General features: G+C 41.0%; 7 protein-coding genes across 9 annotated transcripts; 2 read left to right on the top strand and 5 right to left on the bottom strand.

Moving 5' to 3' along the window:
* Positions 1 to 178: 178 nt before the first annotated feature.
* Mccc2 (methylcrotonyl-CoA carboxylase subunit 2) lies at positions 179 to 3,433 on the bottom strand. 2 transcript variants are annotated; one of them, XM_065497839.1, is made up of 10 exons: positions 3,305 to 3,433; positions 2,758 to 2,975; positions 2,208 to 2,702; positions 1,972 to 2,150; positions 1,727 to 1,919; positions 1,528 to 1,677; positions 1,251 to 1,474; positions 1,076 to 1,190; positions 726 to 811; positions 179 to 666 (listed from the first exon to the last, which is right to left on the bottom strand). In XM_065497839.1, exons 2-10 carry the CDS (start codon positions 2,893 to 2,895, stop codon positions 549 to 551), a joined length of 1,698 nt encoding a protein of 565 aa, XP_065353911.1. In that variant the 5' UTR covers positions 2,896 to 2,975; positions 3,305 to 3,433; the 3' UTR covers positions 179 to 548. The 2 variants fall into 2 exon arrangements, with proteins under 2 accessions (XP_065353911.1, XP_065353912.1); XM_065497840.1 differs by having other exon boundaries at positions 3,357 to 3,421.
* A 23-nt stretch (positions 3,434 to 3,456) lies between these two features.
* LOC135948530 (cytochrome c oxidase subunit 7C, mitochondrial-like) lies at positions 3,457 to 4,546 on the top strand. The gene is made up of 2 exons (XM_065497844.1): positions 3,457 to 3,644; positions 4,327 to 4,546. The coding sequence occupies exons 1-2, from the start codon at positions 3,552 to 3,554 to the stop codon at positions 4,441 to 4,443; spliced, it is 210 nt and encodes a 69-aa protein (XP_065353916.1). The 5' UTR covers positions 3,457 to 3,551; the 3' UTR covers positions 4,444 to 4,546.
* A 670-nt stretch (positions 4,547 to 5,216) lies between these two features.
* Positions 5,217 to 11,696, top strand: LOC135948523 (NACHT domain- and WD repeat-containing protein 1). The gene is made up of 17 exons (XM_065497836.1): positions 5,217 to 5,493; positions 5,808 to 5,941; positions 6,004 to 6,363; positions 6,521 to 6,730; positions 6,791 to 7,227; positions 7,392 to 7,519; positions 7,577 to 7,811; positions 7,865 to 8,101; positions 8,154 to 8,291; positions 8,346 to 8,468; positions 8,527 to 8,635; positions 8,700 to 8,964; positions 9,583 to 10,191; positions 10,528 to 10,876; positions 10,925 to 11,102; positions 11,161 to 11,295; positions 11,358 to 11,696. The coding sequence occupies exons 1-17, from the start codon at positions 5,426 to 5,428 to the stop codon at positions 11,573 to 11,575; spliced, it is 3,933 nt and encodes a 1,310-aa protein (XP_065353908.1). The 5' UTR covers positions 5,217 to 5,425; the 3' UTR covers positions 11,576 to 11,696.
* A 55-nt stretch (positions 11,697 to 11,751) lies between these two features.
* Positions 11,752 to 13,609, bottom strand: PolD3 (DNA polymerase delta subunit 3). The gene is made up of 8 exons (XM_065497842.1): positions 13,441 to 13,609; positions 13,235 to 13,290; positions 12,926 to 13,180; positions 12,667 to 12,871; positions 12,464 to 12,611; positions 12,238 to 12,411; positions 12,027 to 12,182; positions 11,752 to 11,966 (listed from the first exon to the last, which is right to left on the bottom strand). Exons 1-8 carry the CDS (start codon positions 13,492 to 13,494, stop codon positions 11,803 to 11,805), a joined length of 1,212 nt encoding a protein of 403 aa, XP_065353914.1. The 5' UTR covers positions 13,495 to 13,609; the 3' UTR covers positions 11,752 to 11,802.
* Positions 13,610 to 14,349: 740 nt separating this feature from the next.
* On the bottom strand, positions 14,350 to 17,290 carry L2HGDH (L-2-hydroxyglutarate dehydrogenase). 2 transcript variants are annotated; one of them, XM_065475313.1, is made up of 8 exons: positions 17,138 to 17,290; positions 16,169 to 16,323; positions 15,967 to 16,112; positions 15,615 to 15,898; positions 15,353 to 15,550; positions 15,133 to 15,294; positions 14,779 to 15,068; positions 14,350 to 14,725 (listed from the first exon to the last, which is right to left on the bottom strand). In XM_065475313.1, exons 2-8 carry the CDS (start codon positions 16,291 to 16,293, stop codon positions 14,530 to 14,532), a joined length of 1,401 nt encoding a protein of 466 aa, XP_065331385.1. In that variant the 5' UTR covers positions 16,294 to 16,323; positions 17,138 to 17,290; the 3' UTR covers positions 14,350 to 14,529. The 2 variants fall into 2 exon arrangements, with proteins under 2 accessions (XP_065331385.1, XP_065331384.1); XM_065475312.1 differs by having other exon boundaries at positions 17,120 to 17,286.
* Positions 17,291 to 18,135: 845 nt separating this feature from the next.
* On the bottom strand, positions 18,136 to 20,355 carry Naxe (NAD(P)HX epimerase). The gene is made up of 2 exons (XM_065475316.1): positions 20,239 to 20,355; positions 18,136 to 18,954 (listed from the first exon to the last, which is right to left on the bottom strand). The coding sequence occupies exon 2, from the start codon at positions 18,946 to 18,948 to the stop codon at positions 18,187 to 18,189; it is 762 nt and encodes a 253-aa protein (XP_065331388.1). The 5' UTR covers positions 18,949 to 18,954; positions 20,239 to 20,355; the 3' UTR covers positions 18,136 to 18,186.
* On the bottom strand, positions 19,064 to 20,368 carry LOC135933904 (protein phosphatase inhibitor 2-like). Its single transcript, XM_065475317.1, has 2 exons — positions 20,239 to 20,368; positions 19,064 to 20,129 (listed from the first exon to the last, which is right to left on the bottom strand). Exon 2 carries the CDS (start codon positions 20,077 to 20,079, stop codon positions 19,474 to 19,476), a length of 606 nt encoding a protein of 201 aa, XP_065331389.1. The 5' UTR covers positions 20,080 to 20,129; positions 20,239 to 20,368; the 3' UTR covers positions 19,064 to 19,473.
* Positions 20,369 to 20,787: the final 419 nt, after the last annotated feature.

Below are 20,787 nucleotides of genomic sequence, written 5' to 3'. Positions count from 1 at the left end.
GTTCAGAAGAGAATTGGCGGAAGTTCTCAATAGCTTCAAATGATATTGTGTCCTGGAAGTATCTACAATTAGATCAAATTTGGACCAGCGATACTCAAATGCAATTTGCGCAATGACTTTCACTTGTGTGCGAAAGCCTACATACTAAAATAGGCACAATGTATTAAAACACCTCAAGTGAAAATTAATTTTTATTAACCAACAATATGAGACTTCAATAAAAATATATAGATTATATCTGAAAAATATAACTTTTTTATGATAGTTTAGGCACAGTGATCATCAACTTCCTAAGATAGCAGAGAACAATGGTGAAACCAATTTCAAGCTGTAATTTTTACAAGTTCCCAAATTTTACATTTAAGTTAATACAATCATGTCCAGAAATCAAAAATACATCTGCTTTGAAGCATTTTGGTTCCAATGAAAAAATTGGATGCTAAAATTTCCAGCAAGAGGATAAAATATCAGTAGTTTTGCTGGCTGCGCGAGGTGTGTTATTGTTGTACTCATCAAGGCAAGGCACGTATTGAAAGTCCCTGAAATTTCTACATTCTGAAGATACCAAATTTAGTGTCAGAAATTGGCACATTCATGGCAGCGCTCAAGCTCATTCCCAAAACTCTTCTTGTGTCCATTGGATCAATCACACCATCATCCCACAGCCTAAAGAAAAAGTCAATCTTAATTAAACAACAGCTTATAATCCTGAAATAATAATATACCTGGCGCTTGAATAGTAGGGGCTTCCCTCCTCCTCGTACTTCTTAACAATTGGAGTTTTGAGCTTAGTTTCAGCCTCTTGAGACCACTAAAAGGAAAATTTTTAATTTATTTCATCCAAAGAAATGTTGATATTGTACAAATTTGTGCCGTTCAATTCCTGTTAGAGGCTAAAATATTACAAAAGGAATGTATCACAGAAATCATAAAGGATGTGCGGAAAATATTAAATGAAATTTTTGGGAAACAAATTTTGTCCCTTGTAACAAATTACGTTGCCTAATTTCCTCTTTTAAAACAACTTGAATAAAATCTCATTTAAAGTCGGAGTGATCAATTGTAAGTTTAGTACCTCTTTCTTGTTCCTTATCATTTGGTCTCTTGTGATCTGAGCCATGACACCAGCAGCCTGCTCACCGCCCATTACAGAGATTCGAGAGTTGGGCCACATGTACAAAAATCTCGGGCTGTAAAAAATTAACAAATATTCAAGCTAACTGCTCTTGTTTACTTTTCCACCAATGTACCTGTAAGCTCTTCCACACATGCCATAATTGCCCGCTCCATATGAACCACCAATCAGAAGGGTGAGCTTCGGCACATTAGCACAGGCAACTGCTGTTACCATCTTGGCGCCATTCTTAGCGATTCCTCCCGCTTCAGCGTCCCTGCCAACCATGAAGCCTGTGATGTTTTGCAGAAATAGCAGCGGAATTTTCCTCTGACAGCACAGTTCTACAAAGTGGGCACCCTGAAAATAAGTAATTTAGCCAAATTCAGAAAAAAGGAATGTAAAAAAGCTACCTTCAGTGCAGATTCTGAAAACAAAACACCGTTATTGCCGATGATGCCGACAGGGTAGCCGTAAATGCTTGCAAAGCCTGTGACGAGAGTGTCAGCATAGCGCGCCTTGAACTCGTCAAATTTAGATCCGTCGACTATTCTCGCAATGACCTATTTTTAAACAAATGGTGAGCCTATTTTTTGAAATAAGTCAGGTTACCTCTCGAACGTCAAAGGTTTTCTTTAAATTGCCTCCGACAATTCCGTACAAGTCGTCAGCAGGGAAAAGTGGGTCTTCCGGAGGGGAGGTAATTCGTGGCTTCTTGTTCCTGTTCAGATTGCTGATTACTCTCCTGGCAAGGTGGATGGCATGCTTGTCGTCCAACGCATAGTGGTCCGTTACACCCGAAGTCCTTCGAAGTCCAAATAAGAAACTTAAGCAACCAAAGGGTGGAGATTTCTCACGTGCAATGGAGGTCAGCACCACCAAGATCTTCAGCGGACACCTCTTCGCCAGTGGCCGCCTTAACAAGCGGAGGGCCAGCCAAGAAAATGGTGCCTTGCTGCTTTACAATGATGCTCTCGTCAGCCATGGCAGGAATATAGGCTCCTCCAGCAGTGCAAATTCCAAGAACCACAGCGACCTTGAAAAATATGGGTTTTAACAACTGATTTTTTTTTACAATCCACAGGAAATTTACTTGAGAAATTCCATTAGATGACATGTTCGCCTGGTTGAAGAAAATGCGTCCGAAATGCTCCTTATCCGGAAAAACATCTGCCTGGCGGGGCAAATTCGCGCCGCCTGAGTCGACAAGGTAGATACATGGTAGGTTGTTCTGCTGGGCCACCTCCTGTGCCCTCAGGTGTTTTTTCACAGTCACAGGATAGTAGGTACCGCCCTTGACAGTGGCATCATTGGCGACAATAACACACTCAGTGCCGTGGACCCTGCCAATGCCCGTGATGATGCCAGCAGCAGGGACGTGCTCGTTCGGATAGAGGTCGTGAGCAGCGAGCTGGGAAAACTCGAGGAACGGAGAGCCAGGGTCCAGCAGCAAGTCGACTCTTTCGCGTGCGAGCAGCTTTCCCCTTTCCTTGTGTCTTTTTACAGCGGTTTCTCCTCCACCTGCGGCCACTTTGCCTATATTGGAGCGTAGTTCAGTCACAAGTTGGCTCATGTGGCTGTAGTTGTCCTGCAGCAGGTTTTATTCAGAAATAGTGTTTTAGGCCCAGTAACGTTCCCTCTACCTTAAATTCTGGAGAATTCCTATCTGCATCTGTTCCAATAGTAACAGCTACTTTATCAGTGTGATAATAGCAGGGTTTAGAAACGCATCTCCTGAGGCTGGAGCCGCTCCGAAACACAAGAGCGCTGAATCTCATCATCGTTTATGATCCAAGCTTGTCTTTAAGCTTAAAATAGGGTTTTGATCTCTTCTTAGCAGCTTAGGTGGCAAATATGAGGACTGGAATTAAATCAAATTTTTAATCTTTTGAAAAATACACATTTCAATTTTTAGATTTGAAAAAAATGATTTTTTTATTAGGGCACTAAAAATTCTTTTACTGTATTAATGCATTTTGATCTCAAATTATAGTATTAAGAGCAAACATAATTATACATGACATTTCAGAGGTCACGTTCAATCGGAGGACAATAAAAAAGGGTTGATTTTTTGGATCTGATGGGGAATCTTTAAACAGTTTTAGCTTATAGACTTCTTCAATCTGTGGAACACAGACATGTTAAAAATTGAATTTGTAACGAAAATTTGAAAAAAAAAACTAATCTTACTGCTAGGAGCAGTCGATGCCAATCACATTAAATTAATGAATTCAGTTTGGACCTGTTTTTCTCTCCGGTTCTCCGTTGTGGAAAAAATTAATAATAAAATATGGTTACACGCCCCTTTGATTTTGTGAGTTACACCCCCTTTTTTATCTGCGCAAGCGTACTCGCGTATATCTCTTCCGTTCGGCAGACATTTTTCGTCTGGATTCGACCTTGTTCCCTTCAGTGGATCTTCTAACGAAAATTAAACATGCTGTCCTCAAGATTGTCCCAGGTTGCTAGGACCTTCACGACCTCTGCTATCAGGCGAGGTGGAGACCATCATGTTACCATGCCTGGAGATGTAAGTTTGTTTCTTACAACCCGAAATCTTGCTCTATTCCTGATGTGCACTGCTGTGATAAACAGATGAAAAGCCGGAAAATGCAATTTAGGCCCAATTTTGACCATTGAGACGTGGAAAAGTTTTTGATATGCCCCCTTATCTATCGTCATCCTCGATTTAACGTAAATTTAATTACTAATTGATGGGCTTGAAGTTAAAAAATAATACATAATTCATGGCGTTTTTATTTCTGCAGCTAGTCGAAAAATAATATTTTCACTCAATTCTTCATGTTTTTTCCATCAAGCCCATCAATAGCGCCTATTTTTCAAATATTACGGCATATTTTACGAACGTTGTTTTATTTCATTTCAGTTAAGAGGGAATTAAACGTTTCGATTAGATCATTTTCCTCGTCTTTTGTTCCCTTCGACGATAGGGAATTTATGTTGTAACCTCATTTTAAACATACATATGTATGTACATACCTACAAAAGGAAAAGTAATTGACGCGTTTCTCTTCAATTTGAATCATAAATTGGGGTTTATCTTTGCTGCAGGTGATTGCTCAAAGTTTTGATTTATATAATCAATCTAATTTTCATAGCTGTTGATACAAATTTTGAAAATGTCATTTTTAACCAATAATATTATGTAACATCAATGCTTTAATTTTGATGCCTGTTAATATTTTTTTCAGAACCTGCCATTCCAGATCAAGAACAGGTATAGACTAACGGCCCTTTTCATCGTTTTCTTCGGCAGTGGATTGGCTGCTCCCTTTTTGATCCTGCGCCACCAGCTCCTCAAGAAGTAGAGTGTTTCGTTCCATAGATGTTATAGAACTGTACAGAATATGTATCCTACCAAAAGATTCAATGAATAAAAAAGATTGAGGTGATACATTAATTTAAAATAAATGCTTTGAATTTAAATCAAACTGCGAAAAACCTCTGGCTAGAGAATTAAAAGATTTGCAATTTCATTGATTTTTCATGGGGATTCGTTTTAGAAAGGATTTAATTAACCTGTTTACCCTGAAATATAGAACTAACTAAAATATTAATGGAGAGACATTTCAGATAATATTATTATGGCTGTAGAGGGTATATGAAAGGCAATTTTTTAAATCCTTAGTAACATATGTTGCGTGCTAAATAAAATTAAATAATACAATCATAATGAATTGAAGTCCAAATATTAAGCAGCCATAAAATGTAAAAGAATCATGATTATGATCTGAACATTTTAAAGCTGCTATGCTTTTATTTCTGAACTTCCTATCTTATGGCCACCTAAATTGCGCTGGGTGCCTATCCAAATTGCCAGGCTCTGGCTCAAATCAATGGGGCAAAAGGTAATCTGCGAGCGACAGGAGCAGGGAAGGCACTGTCGCGCGCGCCTAGCGATGTAGTTTTAGTTTCCGGCACACTGCTCAATCGGATTATTTCCTTTGACAAAGAGACGTGCGCGGGCTTTGAGCCGAAATTAGCGAAGTGTCCGGTTGGTCGGACACACGGCCGCGCGCGCGAGCGGGTGAGCGAGTGAGAGGGAGGGAAAAATGCGACGGGGATGCGTGCCGCGGTGCTGGATGATTACGCACGGGAAAATATGAGTAGCGAGAGAGAGCGAGTTGCAAAGAAGAAAATTGGATGGAGAGCGCTTGCGTGCGAGTTTTTAAGAAGCGAGCGAGCGAGCGACATTGATTATTTGGCAGCGAGTCGACCAGCAGCCGCAGCCTGGGGAGGAAAAATGCTTCGGCAGCCCGACGGCACTGCCAAATGTGAACAACCCTAACAATGGGCAGCAATTGTTCATCCAGGCAGGCCCACAAGGACAAGGACAACAACTCACCTTGCTCCGAAGAGTGAGTTGAAGCGGCGTATTTTCGGCCACCAGCTATATATAGGCCCGCATTTACATGTTGCGCCAGACAGCACCAAAGCTCTCTCGGCCCCAACCCGTTCGCTCCCTTTCTCGAGCAACTATCAAGTCGTAAAGCTCATTTCAACGCCCGGTCTTAATAACTCTTTTATGAGATTGAAAGTGAAAATTGTTTTATCCTGATAAAACGGGCGCTTTGCAGCTTGATAGTAAAATGCTTGAGGTGGCGGCAGCTTGTTTTAACACACCTCCTCCCGCGTACTCGTGCGATTTAAAATAAAAACAAACCCTGCACAGTTCACCATGTTATCAACTGGCTAAACCCGAGAACAACGCTGGCGATGTGAAAAACAATCACAGGGATGATGGGGGTGGAGGAGCCGCTCATCCTGACGACGGCAGAACTTTTGCTGCTGCAGTACCAAACAAAAGTGAATATTAAACCACACAAGATGAGAATTTTAAATATATTTCAAATTTCTCCCGTTTGCAGCAAATACCGCACAATCAAAATTAGCATCAAAAGAAGAGAAACAGAGACCAAAGGAGCCACCGTTGAGTGCCGCGCTGCTTAAGTTTCCTGCCCACCTGGCCAACCTGCTGACAGGTCGCGCGCTCGACAGCAGCAAACCACTAAAAAAGACGCACAAAATCGCGCTCTACGTGTGCGCCGCCGACTCTCAGGACTGCTGCGTCGAGAAGGGCGCGCTGCACAATGTCGTCTACCCTGAGCTCAGGGCCGTGTGCAGGGGCAAAGGATATGAACTACATATTGTCGACTTGCACTGGAAAACTGCTCTTGAAAAACAGCAAGACCACGAGTTCCCAGAGCTCTGTCTTGGAGAATTAGCTCGTGAGTTTTGAATCAATTATTTTTAAATCATTATATTCGTACAAAACGAAGGATATATTTTTTCCAGTTACACCAATGTAGCTAATAATTCATTCTTCTTACCTTTAAAATGATGATTTTACCATTATTAAAATTTATGGTTTGGTTGTGTTCACAGGTCAGAGTGAAATAGCATATGTAATTCCCATAATTTTTCTTAATGATTCCCTGGGCACACCTCTGCTGCCAAAAACCATCGAGAAGCAGGATTTCGAGTTTGCATTAAACAGCGCTGACAACAAAGAGCTACTTCAAAAATGGTACAAGCTGGACAGTCACGCACAACCACCCTGCTACAGGCTTCAACCCATTGGATCGCACATTCCCGGTAAATCGATCGATATGCGTCTGATTAAAATGAAATAAAAAAATTATTTTTACCTATCAGGTGTTAAGGACGAGGCTGAAAACGAAGTGGCGCTCAACGAATGGCGTTTAGAGATCGAGCGAATCCTGGCCGTTATGGTGGAGGTGTTTCCAGCTGAGCTGCGCAACACCTACTTGACCACCGTGGTGGAGCAGGAGGTGCACAACACGGTGCTGATGAGCCAGGAGCTTGCAAAGCGCAGCATTTGGGTTTGGCGCACCACGCAGAGGCCAGACGATCCGCCGGAGACCTCCACCGTGTTGCTGGAGCAACGCAGGCGCCTGGAGATATTGCAGGACAACCTGAAAGGGCAGCTGGCCGAGAAGCACATCTTCAAGGTGCCCTCCACCGACCCTGACGCTGAACAACAGAAACGCTACGCACAGGACCTGGCCGAAAAGCTGGACGCACACTTGAGAACAACGGTTTTGAAAATCATATCTGAGGATGAAGCAAAGGTTAGTGATTTTTTTATTAAAATTCTTTGAGACACATCAGGCGCCTGCAAAAGTTTACAGTATGCAACCGGTCCGACACAAGTGCCGCGCGGGTTGCATACTTCTCGACCGTTCAATTTAGTCAGTTGCAGTTTGCAGTCCATTTGATTGTTATTTATTCCCAGGACCCTTTGAAGCCCAGCATGGGCGTGAGCGGGGAACTTTTCCAAGAGCTAGCCCAGCAGGCCAACTATTGTCAACGGGCCGCACAATGCAACATAAATCGAGAGGAGGTCATTCAGCACATCAAAAAGTAAGAACATTGCTCACAACATGCACAGCGAGGTGCATCACTAGTTTGTCGTTGCAGCTACATTTTGGGCAGCAGTGTGACCCCACTTGTTTTGCACGGACCAAAGGGATGCGGGAAGAGTGCTCTAGTGGCCAAAGCATTTCAAGCCGCTAACGTCTGGCAACCGGAGGCATATAAAATCATCAAGTTCACCGGTCTCACTCCTGCTAGTGGAACAATGGAACAACTGTTGCTTAGTATCATCACTCAGTGTTCAATTCTTGCCGGGTGTGAAGACTGGTTCTGCGCACACGTGAGTGTTCAAATTTCATGTCACCTTCTATGCTCATCAGATTTTGTTTATAGAATGTTTCGTCGTACGGAGAATTGCTGCCAAAACTCATGAGTTCCGCGAGTTCGCATAATCCCTTAATTATCATGATCGACGGAATAGATCAAGTGAGAAATTTCGGCTCCCAGTCGTGTGAATGGCTTCCAGAGAGTCTTCCTCAAAATCTGAAGCTGATCCTCTCAGTTGACGAAGGAAGCGACATGTTCAAGATCATCAAAACTAAGGTTTCCGATCCAACCAAACTCATACAGGTAATGAAGATTAGTTTAAAAATTATCGTTTTGAATGAAAGTTTTCTAAAAGGTGCCTCAACTGGGAAAAACTGAAGCGAAAAGTATCCTCATGTCAGCCGTCGTGCAATACAACCACAGCATCAATAAGCAAATCCAAGATTTTGTTCGCAACTCGGTCATGGAATGCACTTTACCTCTTTATATCAAGGTGTAACATAATAATTGGCGATTTAAGTTATGGCTGACCATGATTAATTTGTAGATATTATCTTGGCAAACGTCCCTGTGGGTCGACAAGGAGCACACAATTATCCCAAAAGGAAACGTTAAAGATCAATTTCACGCACTCCTACAGGAACTGGAGGCAATACTCGGTCAAGTCAGAGTAAGTGTTGCATTATTGTCGAACCTTAACAAACCTAAAACATTAACGCTTATAATAGATCAAAAAAGCATTATCACTCATATCTGCATCAAAATTCGGGCTCTGTGACTCGGAAATGCTGGACTTGCTGGCCCAAGACAGCGTTTACCACAGTGAGAAAACTTATGGTGAGCGTCAATTCCTTTTGCTGGACACGTGTTAATTTCAATTTCCGATTTTATGAAAACGCAGTACCCTGGGCACCAGCCTGTTTGTTCTGGGCGCAACTCAACAAGTATCTCGCGCCGTTCCTGGAGTGGACTAGGGTAACGGGAGGATATTGTGTTCGCCGTTGGAGGGATATCAGCTTCCAACAGGCCGTCAGCGACAGGTATATGGACGACGAGTCCACAAAGGACGCTCACCTGAAGCTTGAAGCTTACTTCCGCGGAGAATGGGCACTCACGGAAGGACTCACTGCCAGGATCATTCAACAGCCCAACAAAGACATGGAATCGTAAGTCGAACAAAGGAGTCTACAAAATTAATTGCTTCAATCCGCGGTAGCGTATGATTTTAAAGTCGCGAAACTAATTTGTTATGACAATAGACAGCAAGATATCAGCTAATACTTAAAAATACTGCTCTATGTCTGATTCTAAGAATGAGCGGCTTAAATTGTACAGTTGAAAAGACAAATTATCTCGCATGTTCTCGTACTGGACGCAGCCACTGTTATGAAACCTCTCAGCAGTAATTAACCTGCTAGGAATTGATTTTTGAGTGCAGTATCCGTTTTCAACTTCAAGTGTTTTAAAATTTCATGTAGCCTCTGATTCTTGTTTTACAGATATTTTATAGAAACACTGCTGAGCCCTGAGGGGCTGAAACAGTATCAATCTAATACACGAAAGTGCGAGATAATTATATTTTACAAAATAATCTAACAGGGTAGCAACTTTTCAATCCTTCAAAATTGATAAATCAATATAAATGAAAAAGTATTTGGAGGGGTGTTTACAGAATGGGATTTTGTAAGTAGCATTTTATGAATCACACACGCAAAATTAAAATTTTAAACAAAACTGATGTTGGTCTCATTTCCAAACGATTAAAAACAGTCTGCGTTTTACAGTTACAATATCCGCAAACTGGTCGAGCTGCCGTACCAAACGTTCGCCGTGAGTGGCAGCATCGAGGAGCGCTTCTTGCTGGACCATCTGTGGCTGTTGGACAAGGTGTGCGGCGCCAACGTATACCAAGTGCTCGAGGACTTTGCGCTGGAGGAGAGCGAACCAGAGTCGGAGGCGGCGGTGTTGCGCGGGCATCTGGAGGCGAGTAGCCAGGCGCTCAGCTATGACGGCCACCAGCTGTGGGCGCAGCTGCATCTCCGCCTCTCAAACATATCAACCGAGGGCCGTGAGCGGCTGCAGGCGCTGAAGAGTCTGTGCGCGGCGCCGCCCGACCCCTCCCTACTGCCGCTGGGACCTAGCGAGCCCACTGACGAGCCGCAGCCAATCAATTTTATCACGCGCCTGCCCGAGATGGTCCGCTTCGTCTGCACCCTGGCCGCTGAGAAGGGCGAAATTGTCATCTGGGACGTGTGCACCGGCCAGCGGGTGCGAACCTTGACCAACGTGCCGCAGCCTGCAGCCATCAAACTCATTGACTGGCGCCGCTGTATTGTCCTCTGCCGAAGGGAACTGACCGTTTTTGACCTTGACAAGGGAGAGCTTGTTAAAAGGTGAGTTTTCCGACCAGGCAAAATGAGAAGTTAACAGAAACACGATAATATAAACAAAAACTAACGATAGTTATCGCTGGCGAAATTGTTTTTCATTAAAACCCCCTCAAGACAGCTAAAATTGATTAGTTTGTACAATTTTTAAAGCAAAATAATTGCAAGAATTAAAAAAAGAACATCGTTTGACAAGATTGTTTCTAAAATAAACCCTAAAATCCAGAAATCAAATGGAAAGTTCGTTTAAAACGTTTGAAGTCGAAGAATTTGAAAAAACTAAATCTGGAATTAGCAGTCATACCTCAATATTGGAACTTCTACCAAGTGAAGCTTTTGCAGGTTGAAAGGCGTGATGAATCAAAAAATGCCATACTTTGGTCTGCACGATGAACACCACTTGGTGGCACTATCCCGCAATCGCATGTACATCAACCTGATGAACTTGGAAACCGGAGACTGCGTGACGACATTCAAGGCAGGCGAGGACCGCTTCCTCGACTCGCTGCTCGTGTCCAAGGACGGTCGGATACTGGTCTGCGGCGATGAGACGCAGAAACCGTTTCCATTGCTGGTTTGGAACCTCACCTCCAGAAAACTCATGTACGACCTGCGCATTCCACACCACGATTTCGTGACCAGCCTCGCGGCAATCACCGACGAAGGCCACTACGTGTGTAGCGTCTGCAAGGTACGATCTGCAAATTAACGCGACGCAAAAACGACTAATTCTTTGCAGGAGGTTGACGAACCCTCGCCCAACTTCATCATCGTGTACGACCTTCAAAGCGGCACTTTGTTCAAAAAGTGGAAGCCCGGAGTCAATACTGTTTCCATTGCAATCTCCTCGTCGCAAGATAAATTTGTTATCAGTGGTCACGAAGATGCACAGATCTTAGTTTGGGATTTGACAACAGGTGAGCTCTTTTCACAGGGTTTTCAGAGCGCCAGAATAATATCATGATTTGACAACAGGTAACTGCCGACACACGCTATGCGGACACACTGCCCCTGTAACCATGTTGAGATTAGATTCGACTGGCTCCTTCTTACTCTCCACAGACTCTTTGTGTCGTGATCGTTCACTGAGATTATGGAACCTAAGTTCTGGTGAGTTTTGAACAAAGGTGTAATAAACCAAAGATAAAAATGGTATATTTTTTCTTTTTTAGGAACTTGCATAGCCGTTTTCACGCCTGATCATCCATTCACCGCCTGCGAGCTGGCTAATGGAGGTCGCGCAGTGATGCTCGCGCTCAAGGGCCAAGCAGGGATATTAACATTGCATTTAAAAAGTGGGCAGGATGAAGAGGAGAGCCAAGAACAAACATACGGCGACCCTGAAATGGGCGGCCAGGTTGTTTCTTTAAATGATGAAGACTTTCGGTGACAAGCTAATTTGTAATTCTGTGTATGTGTCAAGAAGACAAAACTTAAATCAGTCTCATCCTTCATTTCTCCGCATGTCAAATAAATGTGTCATTAAAATAAATCCCATGATATCAACCAGATGTTTAGAAATCATAGTGGTTATTTGAATTGGTTTCCAAGACATGAAGCACAATCTTTCAGAATATTAAATAGCTATTTTAATTAAGTAAACTGTAAACAAGCTCATCACTTACGAGAAAAGAAGCTCATAATTCCAGCTTGCTTTTTCTTAGCAGCTGGCTTTTCCTCAGGGGCTTTTTTGGCCTCTTCTTTCACAATTTTTACGTCTTCATTCTCCTTTTTATCTTCATCAACCTTTACTTCAGTTGTAACCCAAACTTTCTTGGTTACTGCAAAGCAAAATCAAGATTTAGTATCAAATTAAAATCTATTATCACATTTTATCTCACCAATGAATCCCTTCTCATTCACAAACGTTTCATCAACAAGTTTGCGTTCTCTACAAACACCTTCCTGCTCCTGTGTGTTTTTCTTCTCTTCTTTTACTGCCTCTGCTGTTGGTGGAGCAGGTTCATCAATCTCAACATCATCCTCTTCCATGCGCTCTGAAAAAAATAAAAAAATAAGACCGACTCTATAAGAACATTCCTTGATTGATACCTTCATCGCTAGTTTCAGAGTCAGATGCAATCATAATACGTTTTCGTTTTTTCTCCAAATGATTATCCAGCTTAGCTGACTTTCTTTTTGAGCTCTGCTTGCCTTTCTTCGGGGCTGGTTTTTCCTGATTGGCAATTTTCTTTTCTTCCTCAACATTGGGCTTTGGCTCAGGCTCTAAATATATAAAATCAATGAATATCTAGAGACGCTCGCGCTATTATTTTACCTTCTTTCTTTTCTTCTTCCTTTTTTACAACAGGCTTTGGTTCAACCTTAGCTGTTGCAGCTGCTGCACCTCTCTGAAAGAAATTCGCAATGCCTCCCTGCTTTTTGTTTTTGTTGTTGATTGCACCTGCTGTCTTAGATTTTGAATCCTTGAAGTATAGATTCTTAGTTTGTTATGCTAAACTTGGTAAGATATTTCAATACCTTCTCAGATTGAGGTTCCTTCTTTTCCTCCTCTTTTATACTTTCTTCTGCTTTGGCATTCGTTTCAATAGGTTTTTCTTCAGGTTTCTTTTTAATCTCTTGTTTCTTTTTGGTGAACGCAGGAGGTTCGGCCACTTTTGAAGTAAACTTTCTCCTGCTGTTGCTCTCTCGTATGCAAACATTTTTATTCTGAATGCCTGAAAAACTATACAAAAACCTTGAAATATATTTGGGACTCTCATATACTTTTTTAACAAACCTTTCTCCAGGATTTTCACTTCTCGTCGCGATGTCTGCAAGTATTTCCTTGCTCCGAGAGCCTTGGTAGACTGAATAGACATGGCTTGAAGTGTTCTCGAATTTTTTAGATTTATTCAGCAGCTGCACGTCCTCCTTGTGCACTAAACAAAATTGCCATCCAAATGATGAACCTTCGTCAGAGATAACCTTGCTTGAGAATAGGTGAGTTTCCGAAACAGCATCCTTGTGTTTGTCGGCGAAAGTTGATAGGATTCTGCAATGTAATTTTAGCTGTGAAAATTCATCAAATTCTTTGGATATTTCTAACTTTTTAGCGTTGTTTACGTGAACATTGAAATCCTTGCTGACTCTCTTGTACGAAACCTGGAATTTGAATGCATAATAGAATTAGATACATAATTATGATCAACCCTTTGTAGGAAGTTACTGGCAATCGCCGTTGCCACAGCGGTTTATTATAGTTTCATTTTAGCAAGAAAAGTCAAGAAAATTTTTATAACAGCGATAACTTACAGATACATCTTGACCGATGACCAAATCTTCAAGCTCTTCTAGATGGTCGTTCATTTTTTATACAAAACGAAAAATATTCAAATGTTGATGATAACTTTGTATTTTTCAAGGAAAAATTCGAATGTTGTGGAATATTTACATGCGTCAATTCTTTACTTTCTGCTTGGAACTGTACTGCACTCAACACAGAAACAGATGTTTCCCGCTCGGTTCAAAAGTAACCAATAGGATGACGTTTACCGTACCACAGTCCCTTACGCTTGATTCTATTGGGCGGAGAAGAGTTTTTTTAACATGATTTTATGACAAGTCGTGGTGGACCGCGCGAAGGTGACTTTGTAGAGAATTCGATTAGGGTCTGACAAATTAAATTTAACCTCCATTATTAACAGAGGTCATTTGAATATAAACAATTATTTCTTTTTATCTGTAACAAAAATAAATCTTTGCACAAAGTACGAAAAATACTATTAAGTTACATTATTATACCAGTTTTTTGCTTAATGACGGTATTTACAATTATATAAATATTTTCCATTTTATTTAAGTTCCAATAGCTAGTAAAATCAGAATAGTTTAAACCTTAGTTATAGACCTTGGACCCTTAAAGGAAAGTTGACATCTTAAATTTTGGGCTCTTGGTTGTTTTATTAAAACGACAATTTTTTTGTAAATAACAATCTCTAGCAACTTTATTGCATTCCGTAATTTGAATGTGTTTTTAGCGTACAAATTTTAAAAATTTGCACGCCATTATACTTCTTTTTAAGTATACAGAGTAATGCTAATTAATAAGTATTAACAATAATTGTAAATATCTCCCCAGTAACGTGTTTTATACTTCTAGTAAATAATGAGGTTTCCGGTAGTGACAAGAAAATATTTTTGCAAGCAAAAGACTTGCTAGAATTCATGACCAATGTAGCTGCAATTTTTATTAATTATCACAAAAATTATTGAATCATATTGCTAGAATATTGTATAAAATATTTTAAGTTATGATTTCATGACTAAAATCCGTGAAACCAACAATATAATTTGTGCAAAGAGCATAAAATATAATCAAAAACAAAGTTGAAGACCCGTACTTTAGATGTTAAACTGGTTTTTCATCTTGTCTGCAATCACCTTTGCAATTGCTAGTGATGAAGTCGCCCCAGGAGACGGGGCGTTTCTGCAATGCAAAATTCTTTTGGACAGTGGGCCGCTACCAGAGTCAAAAACAAAATCCTCCACTAGATTCCCATTCGAGTCCATGGCTTGAGCTCGAACTCCACTTGGGCCCCTAAAAATGAATTAAATTTAACTTTAAGCAAAAGCGTAAAAATTGCGAAGTACCTCCTAATGTCTGACGCATCAATATCTGGAATGAATTTTTGGAGTTCCTTCAGCTGCTTGGAGATGAATATTGACTTGACAACTTCCGACACTCCAAAGCCAACATACTTCAGAGCAAGTTTCCTGAAGCCTTTGAACTTGATAGTGTCCAGTAAGTCGGTCAAATTCACATCGGTATATCCATAACCTTCCCTTTTGAAGGCCAGAATGGCGTTTGGACCAAGCCAAACGCTGCCGTCCATTCGTGGGGTGAAATGAACGCCGAGGAATGGGAATCTTGGATCAGGTACCTTGTTAAAAAAAAGAATTGCATAAATGGTCTGTAGATTTGGCACATTAAACATTAAAACCTACAGGGTAAATATTGCCTTTCACCATGTGATTTTTGGCTGGGTTCAGGAGAAGATACTCTCCACGGAATGGGACTATTTTTGGCTCGATTGAGCAACCAGACATTTGAGCAACTCTGTCAGACTGCAGCCCACCGCAGGTAACTACATATTGTGCGCGCACCTCCTGTTTTTATAGAGGGACAAATTATGCTAATTGGTATTCATGCATTCTTCTGTATTACCTGTCCTTTGGCCCCAGTAACTCTGATGCAGTGATTGTTTTCATCATTGTTACTGCTTTCAGCCGTTTCACTGAAACCAGAAACAGGGAAATTGTTGAAGATTTGCCCTCCCAACTCCTTGAAGTCCTTTGCATAGTAATTGGTCACCAAGCCCCAGTCCACAATTCCCGTATTTGGGGACCACACCGCTTTCAAGCCCTTTCAATAGTAAAAGCGATAAAATAACCTTATGAAGTCTTTAGAGTTCAACTGTTCTTCTTACCCGACAGTAAGGTTCAATCTCTTTTATTTTTGCTGCATCGACAATTTCCAAGCCAGGTACTTTGTTCTCTACGCCCTTGCGCATGATCTCATCCAGTTTCTTTACCTCGTCACTGTTTGTAGCAACAATTAATTTGCCACATCTTTTGTATGGAATTTTCTTCTCATCAAAATATTTGTAGGACATCAAGAAGCCTTCCACACACAATTTGGCTTTCAGTGTGCCAGGCGTGTAGTAGATTCCAGCGTGAATGACCCCGCTATTGTGGCCGCTCTGGTGAACAGCTGCCAAATTCAAGCAAATTTATTAATACAGTTATTTTCACTCAGAAAATTCAGAATTGCAAATGCACCTAGATTTGGCTCTTTTTCAAGCACAGCAAACGACATGTCGGGGTGCCTCATAATGAGCTCTCGCGCTGTGGCCATCCCGACGATACCTCCTCCAACAATGACCACATCAAATTTATTTTGCGCTGCTGTCGAAGTTGAAGAAAATCTAAAATTAAGAATACATCTTGATGATTCATTCACAGAATTACCTTTCGCACTTACCTGGAGTCTTTTGTTGCATTTTGACTTAAAAGAAGACCTCTAACATTTCTTAAGCCAAGTGTTGACGCGCCAAATTTATTTGCCAAGTTCCTCTGCGCCATGTATGGAATTTGAAGGAAAGTCATGTTGCTCTAAACTACCTGAATGCTTGGATCCTGTTGACAGAGGCCATACATCAGTGAAAAAATGTTTTACCCCACTATCTATTCTCTGCAGTTGCATGAATTTTTAATAATGAGGTTGCAAAATTAAAGCAAATAATAATGGTGATAAAATGCATCCAGGACCAGAGTTTATGAGTGTGTGTTCTTGTTCCATAAAATCTTATAATTCAAAACGTTACGTGGACATGCTAATTTTTTTGATGTTTATTCTTACTAATAATAAAAATACAATTATAAATATCAAAATATATGACTTATTGATGAGACGATTTTTTAATATTAATGCAGGAGCCAGTCTTTAAAATTGGGACACAGCAAAAAAGTAAGATGCCTATTAGGCATGGCTGAAAGAAAAGTCGCCATAACATTATAATATTGAAAATGTCACACAGCTGGTTGTGGCATAATTAATTCACAACACCACAAAATATTAAAAACATGGAAAATAATAGGACACATGCGTGACAGGTTTTTGCAATGATAATGAAAGAACGAAATTAAACTTTCCAACACTGAAAATATACCGGTAAACACTGTCTAGAAATATAGGTAAAAGACATTATCATTATTACATACATACGTACATAATCTGCATCAACAACTATCGCATTGACAGCTGTAAAAGCTGTACATAATCAAGATTTATTGTCTTGGTATAAAAATCTTTAGTTTTACATATTATATAATTAAAGTGCCGTAAAACAAATAAATACATATTAAAGTTTGGCCAGATTCGGTGTAGGTACATTACATAAATATCTAACGCAAAATAGTCAAAATTACATACATTATCTGAATCACGAACCATATGACGGCAACTCAACCACTCTGGATCGTTCTTGAGGCTTCGATGTTTAGATTGAATGGAGTCCTTTGACCTCGTCAGCTGATTCGGATTTGTGAGTTGGATACTAGAGTACTAGAGTTAGTGGATGGTGGTGGAGGGTCCACTGTGGAGCGGAAGGCGGGGATGAAAATGTAAACAGAAGAGCACGTCTAGGCACGTTGTGCCTACCATATGATCGCGAGCCAATAAAACTGCCGCTGCCAAATGTGCGACCAATCAAAACCTTCCTCCCACAAGTGTGGCAAAATTTTAGTGATTCTGAATCTGGCAACAGATTGAATTTGCTGAATAGTACTAGTATTAGCATCTCTATGGCATCTAATTGTAAAGGGAAACACAAAAATAACGAACATACATACGACATACACAGTAACAGCCAGTAACAGCTTAACTTCGTGAATAATAGTGTTTTGTTCGTTCATCCGCCGTCATGATTTGTGTTATTCATTTATGATTTATGAATGCTGACTATTAACTTATAAAAACTTAAAGCGGTTGGATGACAGAATATTATAGATATCGTTAGATCGCTCATCATTGAAAGGTAAGCGCGCAGAATTAAAATGCATGGTTTGTTAGTTTTCCTCCTGAATGCATTTTCTTAAAAATTTTCATGAATTTACGGCAAGACATTCAAGACAAGTACATACATAAATATGTACCATTATATTTAATTTATTTATAATGACTGCACACATTTTGAGGTATGGTGGTGTTTAGCATGCTCATGAGTGGGACAGTGGACTATCACACTTTTTCCGCTCACTTTACACTTCTCAGTCTGATGGGAAAAGAATCAATGTTAATGCCCTATAACCTACTGAGAAGTGTGTTAGTTGGTCAAAAAGTGTGAGTTATATCATTACTGTGGTGCAATCTATAATTATAATTTGATTATGATTTTGTATATGTATAAATTTATTTTATGATTTTGGTGCATTAAAAAGTATCATGGCTCTATTGTTCATTATGTACTCAAATTTATTTATTTTTGACAACTCAAATTTCTACAAATAATCATTGTTCAGTTGAACGCACAATTCAGTCCCAGGATAGACTGGTAGATCCATCTTATATTTTTGTGCCAATCCGGGGGGAACGAACCTTCCTCCTAAGAAGTGGAACTTTCCCTTGAAATGCTCAGCACATTTCTTTGGGGTGGTTAGCGAGATAAGCAGCTCCGGTTGGATTCCACCCTCCGGAGGACAACCCTCCTCCACATGCCATCCGCTAGGGATGTCGATGCTGCAGATTGGAATTTTTGTTGTCTTCAGGGCTTGCATGATGGGCACAAAAGCTTCTCTGACAGGCGGCTTGAAGCTGAATCCGAACAGGGCGTCCACGACCAAGCCGTACTTGCTGTCCACGTCTGACACCTCCACGAAGGGAATTCCCATCTTCTCGCACTGACACACCAGGTTGTTGTACAGGGTCTTGCTCGGGTCAGGGCGCTTGACGTAGTAGATGCTGGGTTTGTAGCCGAAGAGGGCAAGGTGGCGGGCACAAACGAGGCCGTCGCCGCCGTTGTTGCCAACGCCGCAGCAGACGAGCACCTCCTGTCCGACTTTTTCAGGGAAACTCTTGGCGATGGCAGTGGCACAGCTCAGGCCGGCCAGCTCCATTAGTTGATCCACTGAGAATCGGTATTCGTTGAACAGGGCCACATCGACGTCAATGGCCTCTTGTTGGCCTAGGTACCGAACCATTTTTCGCGCAGCTTGCACAGCAGATGTACGAAAGTTTAGTAGGCCAAGGAAGGGTCGGAGCATTAGTCTCTAGAAATATTTCAAGGTAATTAAATCGATCTTAATTTTTCCTGTCACGAACTTAACGTGTCTTGACCAATCTTGCCTGGCGAAGGTTAAATAAAATATAAGATTCAAATTTGTTTCTCATTTCTGTTGGATTTTTGTATTTATTCGCACCAAATATGGACATTTTCTGCTAAAACATTTAAATAATCTGAAATTTGCAATTGCCTAGGAATCGAATGATTTTGTTCACACACCCTCAGCCAATTTGGATACATCGACGACTAGGACATAATTAAGTATTACTTGTATTACGTTTTGTCAAGCAACATGAGTCATAATATTTGTTATTGCAATGGCGATCGATCAATTAAATAATAATTTAAATTTAAACAGTCAAGACTCGGCGTATTTAGTCCAGCCAGATCAGATAACAGGATTTGAGCCAAATTCTCGCCCTTATTTGGCTCCAGCTGTGTCACTTAATTGTTTTTGTATCACTTGTTCGCATTTGTGTGCATACTGCCAGTGAAATGACTATTTTTATTCCACGTCACTGGGCTTCTTTTCCTCCTTTTCAGCTGTGGCAGCCTCTTCTTTTTCCACTTTCTCCTCCTCCTCCTCATGCTCGGAATCTTTGTTAGACGTAGAACTTGACGCAGCAACGTCTTCTTCGTCCTCGTCATCCTCCTCTTCCATTAATTTTCTCGCTAATTTCACCGCTTGGAACTCATTATAATGCATTTTTCTTTTGCTCTCAAAGTGATTTTTCCGAGCCTTTTGTTCAGGGGGTAGTTCCTCCTCCTCCTCTTCACTTTCCTCCTCCTCCTCCTGGCACACCGTTGGTAGTTGGTTTGCCTCTGTGGAAATTTTCTCCGCCAACGCCATGGCATCAATGCCCTTACCGTCCGACACGTCCATCGACTCCAACTCCTCGTTGGCCCAGTTGTAAGGTGTCTTTGGCTCTTCGATCTTCATGTGTCCGTAGTCTTTGTCCGCGGGATGCAGAGTTGCCATGATATTCATCTCGTCCCACTTGGTCTCTTTCTGTCTGCTGGCTGCTTTTAGCTGCGCCTGTTCCTGCTTCTCGAAGCTGGTGGACGATTTCAAAATGCCCTTGGTAGGGCGCTTCTTCAGGTTCTCGGCCATGTTAGTCGGGAGTCAGGTGGTGCAAAAGTCAGTCTGCAATTCCATACGCTCTGTGGATGGGAACGTGTCATTAATTCACCTAGGACTGCATCGATCTACGCTCAATAAAGCCGCTCAGATTGGTCAGGCACGTTAAGATAAGGCAGGCCGATATCTTACCTGCCCAAATGCAAATTAACAGTTGCAGCACGACTAATAAGAAAATTCGCACAGGCCTGTGAGTATTGCTGAGTGCCGTATCGCGCAGCTAAACATGAGAAAGGGCGGAATGCTTCGTTGATGACGTAACGTCAAGGAGGCGTCGACGTGCAAAAAGTCGATAGTGCCACACCTCCTTGGCTACATTAATTTTTGCTTTCATTGGGCGCGGTTTACACAATATTATTGCACAACACAATGAATTTTCATTATTTTTTCGATTTTTTCTTATTCTTTTTTCCAGCATACCTCGATAAAATTATTAATAAGTTCTGCCTAAAGTCCTAAAAAACTATTTCCGAAATAGAATCTCGACAAAAATATTAATGAGATTCTTTACGTGCTTGAGAATTGAGTTTCTCATTAATTCTCTTTTATAGATTATTATAATCAATATTTTGAAAACAAATTTGAAATTAGCCAAGTTTAATTCGGTTAATTTACGTAATGTAATATAACGTACAATATAAAATTTGTCTTAAGTAAAATTCGCGCTTTTAATAAAATTTT

Source organism: Cloeon dipterum, chromosome 1 (assembly GCF_949628265.1).
Source record: "Cloeon dipterum chromosome 1, ieCloDipt1.1, whole genome shotgun sequence".
Lineage (NCBI taxonomy): Eukaryota > Metazoa > Arthropoda > Insecta > Ephemeroptera > Baetidae > Cloeon > Cloeon dipterum.
This window is presented reverse-complemented; position numbering and strand designations above follow the sequence as displayed.